The 19,070-nt window shown below is 39.8% G+C and overlaps 1 protein-coding gene across 1 annotated transcript in view; it reads left to right on the top strand.

Annotated features, from left to right (window-relative positions):
- Positions 1-18,610, top strand: part of LOC308610845 (coiled-coil domain-containing protein 150-like) — a gene marked incomplete at its 5' end in the record, with an annotated part of 96,523 nt that extends 77,913 nt beyond the window's left edge. Inside the window, 3 exon segments of the mRNA XM_081259838.1 lie at positions 8,757-8,843; positions 17,803-17,913; positions 18,202-18,610. Coding sequence (XP_081115964.1) covers positions 8,757-8,843; positions 17,803-17,913; positions 18,202-18,366 — 363 coding nt within the window. The 3' untranslated portion in view covers positions 18,367-18,610.
- Between the last annotated feature and the right edge of the window lie 460 nt (positions 18,611-19,070).

Raw genomic sequence — 19,070 nt, 5'->3', positions numbered from 1 at the left:
ATATGGGGAGGCGGGGTAAAGACGGTGCACTAGGAGGACGCGGAATTCGCGTCTCCTCACAACGAGGGCACCTGTGGGACCACGGACACCTAAGGGGACGGGAGGAACCCCCAGAGACCAGGTAGGACCTGGGACGTGGGGGGGAGTGAAGGGGGAGGAGAGCTGCCGTCTCTTCTCCCTACAAATCCAGTGGTACTCATTTAAGGGCATATGAGGAAGAGGGGGAACTCTGTAAAATGACTTCAGTACTGTTAAAAGATAAATTGAGGAATAATAAAATTAAGAGTTTATTTGAACAAAAATCAATCTGAATCAGGCAGTATGCAATCGATTGCAAGAGAAAGGCGCTCTGAGGAGTCGTATAAAATGAAAGACTTTTATAGGCAGAGGGGAGCAGGAACAAGGAATTTATACTAGGCAAAAACGTAGATTAGTTACTATTAGCAGATTTACTTCCTTTAATGGATGGCAGGGGTCTGTCAGGCAGATTACTCACCTAATGCTGATCAGGCCATTCCTGATTGACTGGTTTAAGAGTCCTTTTCTGGGAGAGCCAAAACTGTAATTAAGTCTCAGTTTGGTGACATAAGGTTTAGCATAAGTGACTTCATTGTGGGCCTGTTGTCTTGTTTTGAATAGTAATCACTATGTTATTTTTCCAGTAGACAAGTTTATTAAAATTTCTAAACAAAAAGCAATATTCATAAGAAGTATAAACTACTATGTAAATAAGCTACAAGGATATATTGTACAGCACAGGGAATATAGCCAGTATTTTATAATAACTGGAGTATAATCTATAAAAATTTTTAATCACTATGTCCTACACCTAATACTAATATGATATCATAAATCAACTATACCTCAATAGACAAAATCAATATTATAAAAATATATGCAAGGATAGTCAATAACTGACAGGTGTATTTACATAAACTCCATATAATTTATTTTCACTTCTCCATATATGAGGTCACGATGTTACGTTTTTTTATTAAAAAAAAAAAAAAAAACCTTTAACGCACTGCAATGAGCACTGAGCAATTAGTGTATGCCAGGCTCTATATTCCTTCTCTGCCTCCTCTTGTTTAACTGTTACATGAATCCTATGAAGTAGGCTATTCTCATACTTTTCCAATGATGAACCTGAAGCTTAGGGAAGTTAATTATCTGAAATTACTTGACTAGTGTGTGGTGAAGCTGAGATTTTAACTTCTGTCTGATTCCAAAGCCATGCTCTTAGAAAGCAAATGACGCACATACATTTACATTATCTGTTCTAAGAAAAATTGTGTTCTTTAGTGTTAAAAATTATGAAAATCACTGAGTGTTTCTCCACAAATCTACTTCTAAATATTGCCTCACTTACCCTCCTTTTTATTTTTTTTAATTAGTTTCTGCTTTATAACAAAGTGAATCAGTCATACATATACATCTGCTCCCACATCCCCTCCCCCATGCATCTCCCTCCCTCCCACCCTCCCCATCCCACCCCTCCAGGCGAACACAAAGCACCAAGCTCATCTCCCTGTGCTCTGCGGCGGAATTAAAAAAAAAATGTCATGAAGAACCTATGGGCAAAACGGGAATAAAGACACAGACCTACTTGAGAATGGACTTGAGGATATGGGGAGGGGGAAGGGTAATCTGTGACAAAGCGAAAGAGAGGCATGGACATATATACACCTCCTTTTTAAAATATCTATTTATTTGGCTGTGCCAGGTCTTAGTTGCAGCACACAGGATCTTTAGTTGTGGCACACAGGATCTAGTTCCCTGACCAGGGATCACACCCGGCCCCCATGCATTGGGAGCACAGAGTCTTAGCCACTGGACCACCAGGGAAGTCCCATCACTTAACCTCCTTTTAAAAAGAAAGGTCCAAAGAGAACAAAATATAGGGACACAGCTAAACATAAACTTCTCTTACTGAGTGGAAGGTTAAAATGTTCTAATATACCCTTTGTATCCCACAGCTGAAGAAAGCCCTTGATGAAAGCAACTTCAGAGAAGTGGAAGTATCCCAGACTAACCGGAAGCTGCGGCAGACACTTACAGAGGTGGAAAATATAATGAACAGCATCAAGGAGAAAATAAAGGATCAAAAGGCCCAAAATACGTTCCTCTTATCAGCTAAGGCGAATAATGCTCAGAACATAGAGAGGAAGAAGGTTGTATGAGAAACCCTAACTCTCCTCTCCTCCTTAGTATCTGATGAGGATCCAGGCAGGGAGTGGTGTCTGGGGAAGATGGTTTCAGAGCCCCACCACCACCATGTGTTCTCTTGGAATTAGAGCTACACCTGGGAAGTGGGCAGATTGCCTGGGGGGAGGGGGGGAGACTCTTTTTCCCACAGAGATACTGCTGCATCAGTGTTTGGTTTCTCATTAGCTGCCAGTGTCACATTCTGGCTCCCCAGCTGTCTCTTCCACAGTGATTGTACAAGACGTTGCTCTTGCCTTCCAACAGAGATTGTCTGCTATGAAAAGTATTCTCCAGTTCTTGAAAGAGATGTTAATCATCTTTTCTCAGGAGAATCTGTATATCAAAATCCATAATCATATACACAAATGTATACTGTAGGTTCAACTGAAAATAATAGTTTTTATCCTATAGTCTGGTAGCATCTGGAGTTAGAAAGTACCCCATCATACTTTCATAATTTGATTGCTCATTTATTACAATATTGAAGCCTTTTCTTCCATATATGGTACATTGGGAGTTTGTCAAAAATCTCTGTATCACGTTTTCAGGAATTGGAAGAAACAGTTAGACACCTGAAGAAATGTAAAGAGGCAACAGAGGATAAACTGAAAGAAGCTAGTGTGGAATCAGAACAGGTAAGGCAGACCCATGGACATGAAGACTTAGACAAGCTTCCTCAGACACGATGACCCTGAAACACAAGTCCGTGTAATATCCTTCAGTAACACAGTTGTCAGGAGTGCAAAAAGCAAGAACCAATACCTTAGTATAGCCTCCATTATAAAAAATAGTTTTAGATTAAGATTCTGTGTCTTGATGAGACATCATAGAATGCTAAAAGATTGATTGACATTGACTAATATTAACTTGGTCGTCCAAGCCCCTGAAATTCCAGAAATCCCTGGAATTGGGATTGACATATCTACACTAATATGTATAAAATAGATAACCAATAAGAACTTTCTGTATAATAAATAAATAAAATTCAAAAAAGAAGAGATTCTTAAGCTAAAGGTATCACAGTGACATTGCTGCCAGTTTATCCCTTTTGTAGTCATTAAGTTACATGATAATATGACTGTCAGAATGGTATATTAAAAGGAATATGGGGGAGCGGGGTGAAGACGGTGCACTAGGAGGACGCGGAATTCGCGTCTCCTCACAACGAGGGCACCTGGGGGACCGCGGACACCTAAGGGGGCGGGAGGAAACCCCAGAGACCAGGTAGGACCTGGGGCGTGTGGGGGAGTGAAGGGGGAGGAGAGCTGCCGTCTCTTCTCCCTACAAATCCAGTGGTACTCATTTAAGGGCATATGAGGAAGAGGGGGAACTCTGTAAAATGATTTCAGTACTGTTAAAAGATAAATTGAGGAATAATAAAATTAAGAGTTTATTTGAACAAAAATCAATCTGAATCAGGCAGTATGAAATCGATTGCAATAGAAAGGCGCTCTGAGGAGTTGTATAAAATGAAAGACTTTTATAGGCAGAGGGGAGCAGGAACAAGGAATTTATACTAGGCAAAAACGTAGATTAGTTACTAGTAGCAGAGTTACTTCCTTTAAGGGACGGCAGGGGTCTGTCAGGCAGATTACTCACCTAATGCTGATCAGGCCATTCCTGATTGACTGGTTTAAGAGTCCTTTTCTCGGAGAGCCAAAACTGTAATTAAGTCTCAGTTTGGTGACATAAGGATTAGCATAAGTGACTTCATTTTGGGCCTGTTGTCTTGTTTTCAATAGTAATCACTATGTTGTTTTTCCAGTAGACAAGTTTATTAAAATTTGTAAACAAAAATCAATATTCTTAAGAAGTATAAACTACTATGTAAATAAGCTACAAGGATATATTGTACAGCACAGGGAATATAGCCAGTATTTTATAATAACTGGAGTATAATCTATAAAAAATTTTAATCACTATGTCCTACACCTAATACTAATATGATATCATAAATCAACTATACCTCAATAGACAAAATCAATATTATAAAAATATATGCAATGATAGTCAATAACTGACAGGTGTATTTACATAAACTCCATATAATTTATTTTCACTTCTCCATATATGTGGTCACGATGTTACGTTTTTTTTAAAAAAAAAAAAAAAAACCTTTAACGCACTGCAATGAGCACTGAGCAATTAGTGTGTGCCAGGCTCTATATTCCTTCTCTGCCTCCTCTTGTTTAACTGTTACATGAATCCTATGAAGTAGGCTATTCTCATACTTTTCCAATGATGAACCTGAAGCTTAGGGAAGTTAATTATCTGAAATTACTTGACTAGTGTGTGGTGAAGCTGAGATTTTAACTTCTGTCTGATTCCAAAGCCATGCTCTTAGAAAGCAAATGACGCACATACATTTACATTATCTGTTCTAAGAAAAATTGTGTTCTTTAGTGTTAAAAATTATGAAAATCACTGAGAGTGTTTCTCCACAAATCTACTTCTTAATATTGCCTCACTTACCCTCCTTTTTAAAATATCTATTTATTTGGCTGTGCCAGGTCTTAGTTGCAGCACACAGGATCTTTAGTTGTGGCACACAGGATCTAGTTCCCTGACCAGGGATCAAACCCGGCCCCCATGCATTGGGAGCACAGAGTCTTAGCCACTGGACCACCAGGGAAGTCCCATCACTTAACCTCCTTTTTAAAAGAAAGGTCCAAAGAGAACAAAATATAGGGACACAGCTAAACATAAGCTTCTCTTACTGAATGGAAGGTTAAAATGTTCTAATTATCCCTTTGTATCCCACAGCTGAAGAAAGCCCTTGATGAAAGCAACTTCAGAGAAGTGGAAGTATCCCGGACCAACCGGGAGCTGCGGCAGAAACTCACAGAGTTGGAAAAGGTACTGAACAGCAGCAAGGAGAAAATAAAGGATCAAAAGGCCCAAATTAAGTTCCCCTTATCAGCTAAGGCGAATAATGCTCAGAACATAGAGAGGAGGAAGGTTGTATGAGAAACCCTAACTCTCCTCTCCTCCTTAGTATCTGATGAGGATCCAGGCAGGCAGTGGTGTCTGGGGAAGATGGTTTCAGAGCCCCATCACCACCATGTGTTCTCTGGGAATTACAGCTACACCTGGGAAGTTGGCAGATTGCCTGGGGTGAGGTGGGGGGGAGACTCTTTGACCCGCAGAGATACTGCTGCATCAGTGTTTGGTTTCTCATTAGCTGCCAGTGTCTCATTCTGGCTCCCCAGCTGTCTCTTCCACAGTGATTGTACAAGACGTTGCTCTTGCCTTCCAACAGAGATTGTCTGCTATGAAAAGTATTCTCCAGTTCTTGAAAGAGATGTTAATCATCTTTTCTCAGGAGAATCTGTAAATCAAAATCTATAATCATATACACAAATGTATACTGTAGGTTCAACTGAAAATAATAGTTTTTATCCTATAGTCTGGTAGCACCTGGAGTTAGAAAGTACCCCATCATACTTTCATAATTTGGTTGTTCATTTATTACAATATTGAAGCTGTTTCTTCCATATATACTACATTGGGAGTTTGTCAAAAGTCCCTGTATCACGTTTTCAGGAATTGGAAGAAACAGTTAGACACCTGAAGAAATGTAAAGAGGCAACAGAGGATAAACTGAAAGAAGCTAGTGTGGAATCAGAACAGGTAAGGCAGACCCATGGACATGAAGACTTAGACAAGCTTCCTCAGACACGATGACCCTGAAACACAAGTCCGTGTAATATCCTCCAGTAACACAGTTGTCAGGAGTGCAAAAGGCAAGAACCAATACCTTAGTATAGCCTCCGTGATAAAGAATAGTTTTAGATTAAGATTCTGTGTCTTGATGAGACATCATAAAATGCTAAATGATTGATTGACATTGACTAATATTAACTTGGTCGTCCAAGCCCCTGAAATTCCAGAAATCCCTGGAATTGGGATTGACATATCTACACTAATATGTATAAAATAGATAACCAATAAGAACGTGCTGTATAATAAATAAATAAAATTCAAAAAAGAAGAGATTCTTAAGCTAAAGGTATCACAGTGACATTGCTGCCAGTTTATCCCTCTTGTAGCCATTAAGTTACATGATAATATGACTGTCAGAATGGTATATTAAAAGGAATATGGGGGGGCGGGATGAAGACGGTGCACTAGGAGGACGCGGAATTCGCGTCTCCTCACAACGAGGGCACCTGTGGGACCACGGACACCTAAGGGGACGGGAGGAACCCCCAGAGACCAGGGAGGACCTGGGGCGTGCAGGGGAGTGAAGGGGGAGGAGAGCTGCCGTCTCTTCTTCCTACAAATCCAGTGGTACTCATTTAAGGGCATATGAGGAAGAGGGGGAACACTGTAAAATGATTTCAGTACCGTTAAAAGATAAATTGAGGAATAATAAAATTAAGAGTGTATTTGAACAAAAATCAATTTGAATCAGGCAGTATGCAATCGATTGCAATAGAAAGGCGCTCTGAGGAGTTGTGTAAAGTGAAAGACTTTTATAGGCAGAGGGGAGTAGGAACAAGGAAGTTATACTAGGCAAAAAAGTAGATTAGTTACTAGTAGCAGAGTTACTTCCTTTAAGGGATGGCAGGGGTCTGTCAGGCAGATTACTCACCTAATGTTGATCAGGCCATTCCTGATTGACTGGTTTAAGAGTCCTTTTCTGGGAGAGCCAAAACTGTAATTAAGTCTCAGTTTGGTGGCATAAGGTTTAGCATAAGTGACTTCATTGTGGGCCTGTTGTCTTGTTTTCAATAGTAATCACTATGTTATTTTTCCACTAGACAATTTTATTAAAATTTCTAAACAAAATCAATATTCATAAGAATTATAAACTACTATGTAAATAAGCTACAAGGATATATTGTACAGCACAGGGAATATAGCCAGTATTTTATAATAATGAGTATAATCTATAAAAATTTTTAATCACTATGTCATACACCTAAATCTAATATAATATCATAAATCAACTATACCTCAAGAGAAAAAAAAAGCAAGATTATAAAAATACAGGCAAGGATAGTCAATAACTGACAGGTGTATTTACATAAACTCCATATAATTTATTTTCACTTCTCCATACGTGAGGTCACAAGTGACAGAAAGAGACGAGCTTAAGCTTTTAAAGAAAAAAAAAAAACCTTTAAAGCACAGCAATGAGCACTGAGCAATTAGTATTTGCCAGGCTCTATATTCCTTCTCTGCCTCCTCTTGTTTAACTGTTACATGAATTCTATGAAGTAGGCTATTCTCATACTTTTCCAATGATGAATCTTTAGCTTAGGGAAGTTAATTATCTGAAATTACTTGACTAGTGTGTGGTGAAGCTGAGATTTTAACTTCTGTCTGATTCCAAAGCCATGCTCTTAAAAAGCAAATGACGCACATACATTTACATTATCTGTTCTAAGAATAATTGTGTTCTTTAGTGTTAAAAATTATGAAAATCACTGAGAGTGTTTCTCCACAAATCTACTTCTTAATATTGCCTCACTTACCCTCCTTTTAAAAATATCTATTTATTTGGCTGTGCCAGGTCTTAGTTGCAGCACACAGGATCTTTAGTTGTGGCACACAGGATCTAGTTCCCTGACCAGGGATCAAACCCGGCCCCCATGCATTGGGAGCACAGAGTCTTATCCACTGGACCACCAGGGAAGTCCCCTCACTTAACCTCCTTTTTAAAAGAAAGGTCCAAAGAGAACAAAATATAGGGACACAGCTAAACATAAGCTTCTCTTACTGAATGGGAGGTTAAAATGTTCTAATTGTCCCTTTGTATCCCACAGCTGAAAAAAGCCCTTGATGAAAGCAACTTCAGAGAAGTGGAAGTATCCCGGACCAACCGGGAGCTGCGGCAGAAACTCACAGATTTGGAAAAGGTACTGAACAGCAGCAAGGAGAAAATAAAGGATCAAAAGGCCCAAATTAAGTTCCACTTATCAGCTAAGGCGAATAATGCTCAGAACATAGAGAGGAGGAATGTTGTATGAGAAACCCTAACTCTCCTCTCCTACTTAGTATCTGATGAGGATCCAGGCAGGCAGTGGTGTCTTGGGAAGATGGTTTCAGAGCCACACCACCACCATGTGTTCTCTGGGAATTACAGCTACACCTGGGAAGTGGGCAGATTGCCTGGGGTGAGGTGGGGGGGAGACTCTTTGACCCGCAGAGATACTGCTGCATCAGTGTTTGGTTTCTCATTAGCTGCCAGTTTCTCATTCTGGCTCCCCAGCTGTCTCTTCCACAGTGATTGTACAAGACGTTGCTCTTGCCTTCCAACAGAGATTGTCTGCTATGAAAAGTATTCTCCAGTTCTGGAAAGAGATGTTAATCATCTTTTCTCAGGAGAATCTGTAAATCAAAATCTATAATCATATACACAAATGTATACTGTAGGTTCAACTGAAAATAATAGTTTTTATCCTATAGTCTGGTAGCACCTGGAGTTAGAAAGTACCCCATCATACTTTCATAATTTGGTTGCTCATTTATTACAATATTGAAGCTTTTTCTTCCATATATAGTACGTTGGGAGTTTGTCAAAGATCTCTGTATCACGTTTTCAGGAATTGGAAGAAACAGTTAGACACCTGAAGAAATGTAAAGAGGCAACAGAGGATAAACTGAAAGAAGCTAGTGTGGAATCAGAACAGGTAAGGCAGACCCACGGACATGAAGACTTAGACAAGCTTCCTCAGACACGATGACCCTGAAACACAAGTCCGTGTAATATCCTTCAGTAACACAGTTGTCAGGAGTGCAAAAGGCAAGAACCAATACCTTAGTATAGCCTCCGTTATAAAGAATAGTTTTAGATTAAGATTCTGTGTCTTGATGAGACATCATAGAATGCTAAATGATTGATTGATATTGACTAATATTAACTTGGTCGTCCAAGCCCCTGAAATTCCAGAAATGCCTGGAATTGGGATTGACATATCTACACTAATATGTATAAAATAGATAACCAATAAGAACGTGCTGTATAATAAATAAATAAAATTCAAAAAAGAAGAGATTCTTAAGCTAAAGGTATCACAGTGACATTGCTGCCAGTTTATCCCTTTTGTAGCCATTAAGTTACATGATAATATGACTGTCAGAATGGTATATTAAAAAGAATATGGGGGGGCAGGGTGAAGACGGTGCACTAGGAGGACGCGGAATTCGCGTCTCCTCACAACGAGGGCACCTGGGGGACCACGGACACCTAAGGGGACGGGAGGAACCCCCAGAGACCAGGTAGGACCTGGAGCGTGGGTGGGAGTGAAGGGGGAGGAGAAGCTGAGGTGGGACTGGACTGGCACCTGACGGGCAGTTAGGGGAGGGTTAGGAATTCCATGCCTGTAGGGGGAAATTTTGGTACCAATGGGAGGACAGAGGATCAAAATGGATCAGGACCAGGTTTCCCCTGCCCACTTGGGCCACTGGGAGCCTGCTGAGATCCCGGGCCTGACCCTCTGCTCACTGAGGCCCCCTCCAGCTGTGCGGGTCCTGAGGGAGTCGGATGGAAGGGGGATGAAAAGTAAAGGCTGGACCTGTGTGACTGGCACCCCTGAGGGTTGGCTGGGCGAGGGGAGTAGTACCTACACCCTGTGGGACACACCCACGGCTAGGGGTCCTGCAGCAACGGGGGAGACCCTGGAGGAGACAGTGGTGGAGCGCACAGAGGAATGGAAGGAAACAGGGCCAGCACTTTCCCTGTTGGGCTCCTGGGCCTAATCCTTAGAGCCTCCCTCCTACTACGCAGAGCCCAAGCCCTGCCCCTACACCCCCCACCCAGGCCCTCACCTCTATACTCAGAGACCCCGTCCAGGGCACTGGGCCTAATCCCCACCCACACAACCTCACTCAGGGCCTTACCTCCAAACTCTAGAACTCCACACTGCAGAGGCCCTCCCTTCCTTCCACCCAGGTCCTAAGCATAGGTTCTGCCCCACACTTGAACATCACCCCACCTAGGCCCCACCCCCAGTGCCTTTTCCTGCTATGAGAGTTCTGAGCCTAGGTCTTGCCCCACCTTAAAACTCGCCCCTGCCTAAGTTCCACCCCTGCCTAAACCCCACCACCCCATAGCTAAGGCTTTTTTTTTCCTCTCTTAGTTTGGCGTTCTGTTTTACCTTGTTGACTCATTGTTGATTCTCTTCTATTTTTATATTTCCTAATCTTTAATTTTTCTAATTTTTTTTTATTCTTTACACTTTGTTATTGTTCTCTCCTTTTGGCTTGTACCCACCCCCCTTTTTCTGTTGTGGTTTTATTTTACCTTGTTGTAGTTGTTTCAATTATAGTTTTATATTTCCTAATATATTTTTTATCTTTCTAATTTTCTTTTCTTTTTTATTCTTTGATATTGTGCTGCTCTGGTCCTTTTTTTCCTTTTTCTTTTTCTTTTTTACAATACCACAAAACTTGCAAGATCTTGGTTCCCAGGACAGAGGTGAGGCCCGAGCTCCTGTGGTGGGAGCTCCAAGTCTGCTGCACTAACAGAGAACCTCAAACCCCAGGGAATATTAATGGGAGTCAGGCATCCTGGAGGTCCTCATCTCAGCACCAAGACCCGGCTCTATCCAACTGCCTGCAAACTCCAGTGCTGGACGTCTCAGGCCAGACAACCAGTAAGATAGATAGGAATACAGCACCACCCATCAAAACAAAAATGAAATGACAAAAAAAATGTTATAGATGAAGGAACAAGGTGAAAACCTAAAAGACAAATAAGTGAAGATGAAATAGGCAAGCTACCTGAAAAAGAATTCAGAGTAATGACAGTAAAGGTGATCCAAAATCTCGGAAACAGAATGGAGAAATTACAAGAAACATTTAACAAGGATCTAGAAGAATTAAAGAGCAAACAAACAAACAGTTACTGAAATTAGAAATACTCTAGAAGAAATCAGTAGCAGAATAACTGAGGAAAAAGAATGGATAAGTGAGCTGGAAGATAAGATGGTGGAAATAACTGCCAGGGAGCAGAATAAAAGAATGAAAAGAATTGAGGGCAGTCTCAGAGACCTCTGGGACAACATTAAACACACCAACATTCGAAATATAGGGGTCCCAGAAGAAGAAGAGAAAAGAAAGGGACTCAGAAAATATTTGAAGAGATTATAGTTGAGAACCTCCCTAACATGGGAAATGAAATAGTCAATCAAGTCCAGGAAGCACAGAGAGTACCACACATGATAAACCCAAAGAGAAACATGCCGAGACACATTAATCAAACTATCAAAATTTAAATACAAGGAAAAAATGTTAAAAGCAGCAAAGGAAAAGCAACAAATAACATACAAGGGAATCCCCATAAGGTTAACAGCTGATTTTTCAGCAGAAACTCTGCAACCCAAAAGGGAATGGCAGAACATAATTAAAGTGGTGAAAGGGAAAAACCTACAACCAATATTACTCTACCAAGAAAGGATGTCATTCAGATTCAACAGAGAAATTAAAACCTTTATAGATAAGCAAAAGCTAAGAGAATGCAGCACCACCAAACCAGCTTTACAACAAATGCTAAAGGAACTTCTCTAGGCAGGAAACACAAGAGAAGGGAAAGACCTACAATAACAAACCCAAAACAATTAAGAAAATGGTAATAGTAGCATACATATCAATAATTACCTTAAATGTAAATGGATTAAATGCTCCCACCAAAAGACACTGACTGGCTGAATGGATACAAAAACAAGACCCACATATATGCTGTCTACAAGAGAGCCACTTCAGACCTAGGGACACATACAGACTGAAAGTGAGGGGATAGAAAAAGATATTGCATGCAAATGGAAAGCAAAAGAAAGCTGGAGTAGCAATTCTCATATCAGACAAAATAGACTTTAAAATCAAGACTATTACAAGAGACAAGGACACTACATAATGATCAAGAGATTGATCCAAGAAGAAGATATAACAATTGTAAATATACACCCATCATAGGAGCACCTCAAAACATAAGGCAAATGCTAACAGCCATACAAGGGGAAATCAAGAGCAACACAATCACAGCAGGGGACTTTAACACCCCACTTTCACCAATGAACAGATAATCCAAACTGGAAAGAAATAAGGAAACACACGTTTCAAATGATACATTAAACAAGATGTACTTAATTGACATTTATAGGACATTCCATCCAAAAACAATAGAATATACTTTCTTCTCAAGTGCTCATGGAACACTCAGAATAGATCATATCTTGGGTCACAGATCAATCCTCAGTAAATTTAAGAAAATTGAAATCGTATCAAGTATCTTTTCTGACCACAACGCTATGAGACTGGATATCAATTAACTACAGGAAAAAATCTGTAAGAAATAAAAATACATGGTGGCTAAACAATACACAGCTAAATAACCAAGAGATCACTGAAGAAATCAAAGAGTAAATCAAAAAAATACCTAGAAACAAATGACAATGAAAATGATGACACAAAACCTATGGGATGCAGCAGAAGCAGTGCTAAGAGGGAAGTTTATAGCAAAAAAAATCCTACCTCAAGAAACAAGAGACATCTCAAATAAATGACTTAACCTTACACCTAAAGCAATTAGAGAAGGAAGAACAAAATATCCCCAAAGTTAGCAGAAGGAAAGAAATCATAAAGATGAGAAATAAATGAAAAAGAAATGAAGGAAACAGTAGCAAAGATCAATAAAACTAAAAGCTGGTTCTTTGAGAAGATAAACAAAATTGATAAACCATTAGCCAGACTCATCAAGAAAAAAAGGAAGAAGACACAAATCAATAGAATTAAAAATGAAAAAGGAGTAGTAACAACTGACACTGCAGAAATACAAAGGGTCATGAGAGATTACTACAAGCAACTCTATGCCAATAAAATGGACAACCTGGAAGAAATGGACAAATTCTTAGAAATGCACAACCTTCCAAGACTGAACCAGGAAGAAAGAGAAAATATGAAGAGTCCAATCACAAGCACTGAAATTGAAACTGTGATTAAAAATCTTCCAATAAACAAAAGCCCAGGACCAGATGGATCCACAGATGAATTCTATCAAACATTTAGAGAAGAACTAACACCTATCCTTCTCAAACTCTTCCAAAATATAGCAGAGGGAGGAACACGCCCAAACTCATTCTGTGAGGCCACCATCACCCTGATATCAAAACCAGACAAAGATGTCACAAAGAAAGAAAACTACAGGCCAATATTGCTCATGAACATAGATGAAAAAATCCTCAACAAAATACTAGCAAACAGAATCCCTACAGCACATTAAAAGGATCATACACCATGATCAAGTGGGGTTTATCCAAGGAATGCAAGGATTCTTCAATATACACAAATCAATCAATGTGATACAACATATTAACAAACTGAAGGAGAAAAACCATATGACCATCTCAATAGATACAGAGAAAGCTTTTGACAAAATTCAAAACCCATTTATGATAAAAACCCTCCAGAAAGTAGGCATATCGTCCTCAATGGGGAAAAACTGAAACCATTTCCTCTAAGATCAGGAAGAAGACAAGGTTGCCGACTCTTACCACTATTATTCAGCATAGTTTTGGAAGCTTTAGCCACAGCTATCAGAGAAGAAAAAAGAAAAAAATGGAATGAAAATCAGAAAAAAAGAAGTAAAACATTACTTTTTGCAGATGACATGATACTATACATAGAGAATCCTAAAGATGCTACCAGAAAACTAATAGAGCTAATCAATGAATTTGGTAGTGTAGCAGGATACAAAATTAATGCAAAGAAATCTCTAGCATTCCTATACAATAATGATGAAAAATCTGAAAGTGAAATTAAGGAAACACTCCCATTTACCATTGCAACAAAAAGAATAAAATACCTAGGAAGAAACCTACCTAAGGAGACAAAAGCCCTGTATGCAGAAAACTGTAAGACACTGATGAAAGAAGTTAAAGATGATACAAACAGATGGAGAGGTATACCATGTTCTTGGATTGCAAGAATCAACATTTGTGAATATGACTATACTACCCAAAGCAACTTACAAACTTCACAATTTGTATGGAAACACAAAAGACCCCAATAGCCAAAGCAATCTTGAGAAAGAAAGACAGAGCTGGAGGAATCAGGCTCCCAGACTTCAGACTATACTACAAAGCTAAAGTTATCAAGACAGTATGGTACTGGCACAAAAAGAGAAATATAGATCAATGGAACAGGATAGGAAGCCCTGAGATAAATCCACTCACATATGGTCACCTTATCTTTGACAAAGGAGGCAAGAATATACAGTGGATAAAAGACAGCCTCTTCAATAAGTAGTGCTGGGAAACCTGGAGAGCTGCATGTAAAAGAATGAAATTAGAACACTCCCTAACACCATACACAAAAATAAACTCAAAATGGATTAAAGACCTAAATGTAAGGCCAGACACTATCAAACTCTTAGAGGAAAACATAGGCAGAACACTCTATGACATAAATCACAGCAAGATCCTTTTTGACCCACCTCCTAGAGAAATGGAAACAGAAACAAAAACAAATGGGACCGAATGAAACTTAAAATCTTTTGCACAGCAAAGGAAACCACAAACAAGATGAAAAGACCACCCTCAGAATGGGAGAAAATATTTGCAAATGAAGCAACTGACAAAGGATTAATCTCCAAAATATACAAGAGGCTCATGCAGCTCAATATCAAAAAAACAGAAAATGCAATCCAAAAATGGGCAGAAGACCTAAAGAGACATTTCTCCTAAGAGGATACAGATGGTGAACAAACACATGAAAAGATGCTCAACATCACTAATCATTAGAGAAATGCAAATCGAAACTACAGTGAGGTATCACCTCACACCAGTCTGAATGGCCATCATCAAAAAATCTACACACAGTTGGGCTTCCCTTGCGGTGCAGTGGTTGAGAGTCCACCTGCCGATACATGGGACATGGGTTCATGCCCCGGTCTGGGAAGATCCCACATGCCACGGAGCAGTTGGGCCCGTGAGCCATGGCCGCTGAGCCTGCACGTCCAGAGCCTGTGCTCCACAACAGGAGAGGCCACAACAGTGACAGGCCCGTGTACTGAAAAAAAAAAAATCTACAAATAATAAATGCTGGAGAGGGTGTGGAGAAAAGGGAACCCTCTTGCACTGTTGGTGGGAATGTAAATTGATACAGCCACTATAGAGAACAGTATGGAGATTCCTTAAAAACCTAAAAATAGAACTAGCATATGACCCAGCAATCCCACTATTGGGCATATACCCTGAGAAAACCATAATTCAAAAAGAGTCATGTACCACAATGTTCATTGCAGCTCTATTTACAATAGCCAGGACATGGAAGCAACCTAAGTGTCCATCGACAGATGAATGGACAAAGAAGATGTGGCACATATATACAATGGAATATTACTCGCCATAAAAGTAAACAAAATTGAGTTATTTGTACTGAGATGGATGGACCTAGAGTCTGTCATAAAGAGTGAAGTAAGTCAGAAAGAGAAAATCAGATACCATATGCTAACACATATATATGGAATCTAAAAAAAAAGAACAAAAAAGGTCATGAAGAACCTAAGGGCAAGACGGGAATAAAGACACAGACCTACTAGAGAATGGACTTGAGAATACAGGGAGGGAGAAGGGTAAGCTGGGACGAAGTGAGAGAGTGGCTTGGACATATACACACTACCAAACGTAAAATAGATAGCTAGTGGGAAGCAGCTGCATAGCACAGGGAGATCAGCTCAGTGCTTTGTGACCACCTAGAGGGGTGGGATAGGGAGGGTGGGAGGGAGGGTGACACAAGAGGGAAGAGATATGGGGACATATGTATATGTATAACGGATTCAGTTTGTTATAAAGCAGAACCTAACACCACTGTAAAGCAATTATACTCCAATAAAGATGCTTTAATTAATTAATTAATTAATTAAAAGGAATATGGACTCGTCTCTTGTGAGTTTGCCAACAATGACACTTACTGGGCCCTTAAGGAAGTTACATTTACTTTCTGTAACTCATCAGTTACCACTTGTATAATAGTCAGGAAGTTATTACCTACCACTGTTACTCTGATAGATGGCTTGGAGTAAGTTTCAATAAACGTTGGCTCCATTCTCATTCACCATACAAGAGGAGACATGATGTACAATGAATGTCATTTCAAGCAACTTTCCCTCCACTTCTGATAAAGAGAAAAGTGGGGTTTGGTTTGGGGGTGGATGGGAGTGTGTCTGTCGTCAGGATACACAAACAGACCTGGAAACTACTTTAGCTTTGTAGCTTTCTAAAAGTTAAATGACAAGCAGAGCTCTATTTTCTTGTCTCACTATTTTGTACTCACACTGTGACCTGGTTAATATGGGACAAGTACATAGTAGCACAAATTTATAAAGGACCTATTATATGGCTTGTACCGTGCTAGGTGATGGAGCTATAGGCTGAATAAGCCAGAAGAAGCCCCTGGTCTCATTGAACTTGCCTTCCCCCAAGCAAGAGAGAAATACACTAGACTCTGAGACCTCAGAGTCAAAACATGAAAATGCTGTCCATGAAACATAAATAATCAAAGGGGGAAAACCAGTCATTTTACTTTTTATTTCAGAGGATATGTTCTACAGCTATTTTGAAGCAACCTTTATATATAATAAAAACCTGTTGGCTCTACCTTCAAAATAACAAAATATCCCAAATACATAGAAAAGTGCTAGGCACATATAGGCACTCAATAAATATTTGTCAAGTAAATGAATACTGATTCTAGATCATCTTCAAAGGCAGACTATTAGAGGGACTGTTTTCAAGTCTAACAGATCATTTGGAAGTTTGTGCTTAGGAGCTAAAGTATAAAATATTTTGATAAAGGAAATAAAAAATACCACTTACACTAAGCTGGTCCAGTGTTTTTACTAATTCGTTCTATTACCTTTATAAAGCACAGCAGGAAAATCTAGGCTTTACAGTTCAGGGACTTTGGAGAAGTGTTTAGTCTCAGAGAGCAGAACTCAAAGTGTGGTTTGAACTACCACTCGAATTTTCAATGCCATCTTGTACTTTCACTCCTATCTTAACTTTCTCCCGAGCCCTCTCACCTCAGTTCACATCCAGGAAATATTAACAAATGCATGAAAATCAGCAGGTTTGCATTCATTGTTTAACTCCATATTCAGAAATTATTCTCTCATCTATAGGAGGATGTGTATTATGCAAACAGGTGGCAAAGACCATGAAGTTAGAATTTGAGTCTTTTAATATCTAGGTAAAGTCTCTTGAACTGGCAACTATAGGAAGAAAACTTCCAGTTTAACTAATATGAAGCCCATTTTCTAATTGTGTGGGGAAATAAAGCTTTTAAATTATACAGTGTAAAAAGAAAGAGTCTCAGGCTTCCCTGGTGGCACAGTGGTTGAGAGTCCGCCTGCTGATGCAGGGGACACGGGTTCGTGCCCCGGTCCGGGAAGATCCCACACGCCGCGGAGCGGCTGGGCCCGTGAGCCATGGCCGCTGAGCCTGCGTGTCCGGAGCCTGTGCTCCGCAACGGGGGAGGCCACAACAGTGAGAGGCCCATGTACCGCAAAAAAAAAGAGTCTCTTGAACTAATACACAAAATGATTAAGTGTTCCTTTGTTGTAAATTTTAATGAGAACATTTGTATGTGCAGATAACAGCTAACCTGGAACAAGCTTGGCGCTGGTTTAAGTGCAAACGCGATGGCCTACAACTTGAGCTGACCAAAAACCCGTTGCAGAGGGAAGACAGGTGGCGGAAAGAGGTGGAATATTTGTGTGTCTTAAGCAATTCTGGATTTGTTCCTTCTCAGATTTCTAATTACACAAGTTCTCTCTTCATCCAGCTACTCTCCACTAATCTGTAGATCTCTTTAAACTGCTGTTTGGAAAACCAATGAACTGAATTTCTTTCTTAAAACTTCTACCTCTCCCAAGCTGTCTAGTTTAGAACCACCTATCTTGAAAAGAAAATGACATCCATAAAGACAAAATAGGTCCTCAGCTCTGCAGTTAGTTTCTAACAGTTTTGGGGTGTGTTTTCTTTCCAATAGGACCAAGATAAAAGGCACAGCAGCATATCCGATCAGTCTGCTCTACATCGATGGGAGAATAAACTGAATCTTAGACTTGTGCCCAAGAAGTGTCATTCTGAACTAAAGAGAGGTGGTGTCCTTGACAGAGGAGCTTCTTCACTTAGAACAGCTACATCACCCTGATTCCCTGAGCCCAGCAACTAGGGCTGGGCTGTTTCCACCGTCATCAGGACATGAAGTCTTTGATGTGGACTGAAGATTTTGGACCTGAGTTTATCCTTTTATGAACTCTTTGATATCAATACAGAACCACCCCATCTTTTTTGTCCCTTTCCCCATTTTCCACCCAGTAAATTTATATTAATGTGTTGTATGATAGGAGATGCTGTTGCATGATACTTGGCTATTGTTTTAAGTAAATTTTATCAAAAAGCATTTAATGAGGTACTGGATGATTTGGCAACTAAATGATATGATACTTTATTTCAGTGCAATGTCCTAGTCTAACACCTAGTAGATACTCCCTGGAAATACGATCACCTGAAAAGTGGTAAAAACTCTCCCACTGTCTAGTAAACATATACCCTTCTATGCTGGGTAATTACTAGCACACCTTTTATAAGACCATATCTCTATTCGTATATAAGATATCTCAGAGGTTGTATTTGCTGGTTCCTTGGACATTTACAAAGAAGTTTATTCAACTCTGTTCCAGGAGATTATGCCTGACCAATGTAGCTCTCCCTTACTATAGTAAGCAATAAATTCAGCTTTATCTTCTCATTTCAGATTAAGTAATCCAGATTTAAAGTATGTAAACAGCTGGCATAATACCTGGCTTACTTGATGCTCAAGTAATGGTAGCTGCTGATAATAGTATTAGGACC

The sequence above is a fragment of the Mesoplodon bidens genome (genome assembly GCF_964165515.1).
Source record: "Mesoplodon bidens genome assembly, contig: HAP1_SCAFFOLD_39, whole genome shotgun sequence".
NCBI lineage: Eukaryota > Metazoa > Chordata > Mammalia > Artiodactyla > Ziphiidae > Mesoplodon > Mesoplodon bidens.
This window is presented reverse-complemented; position numbering and strand designations above follow the sequence as displayed.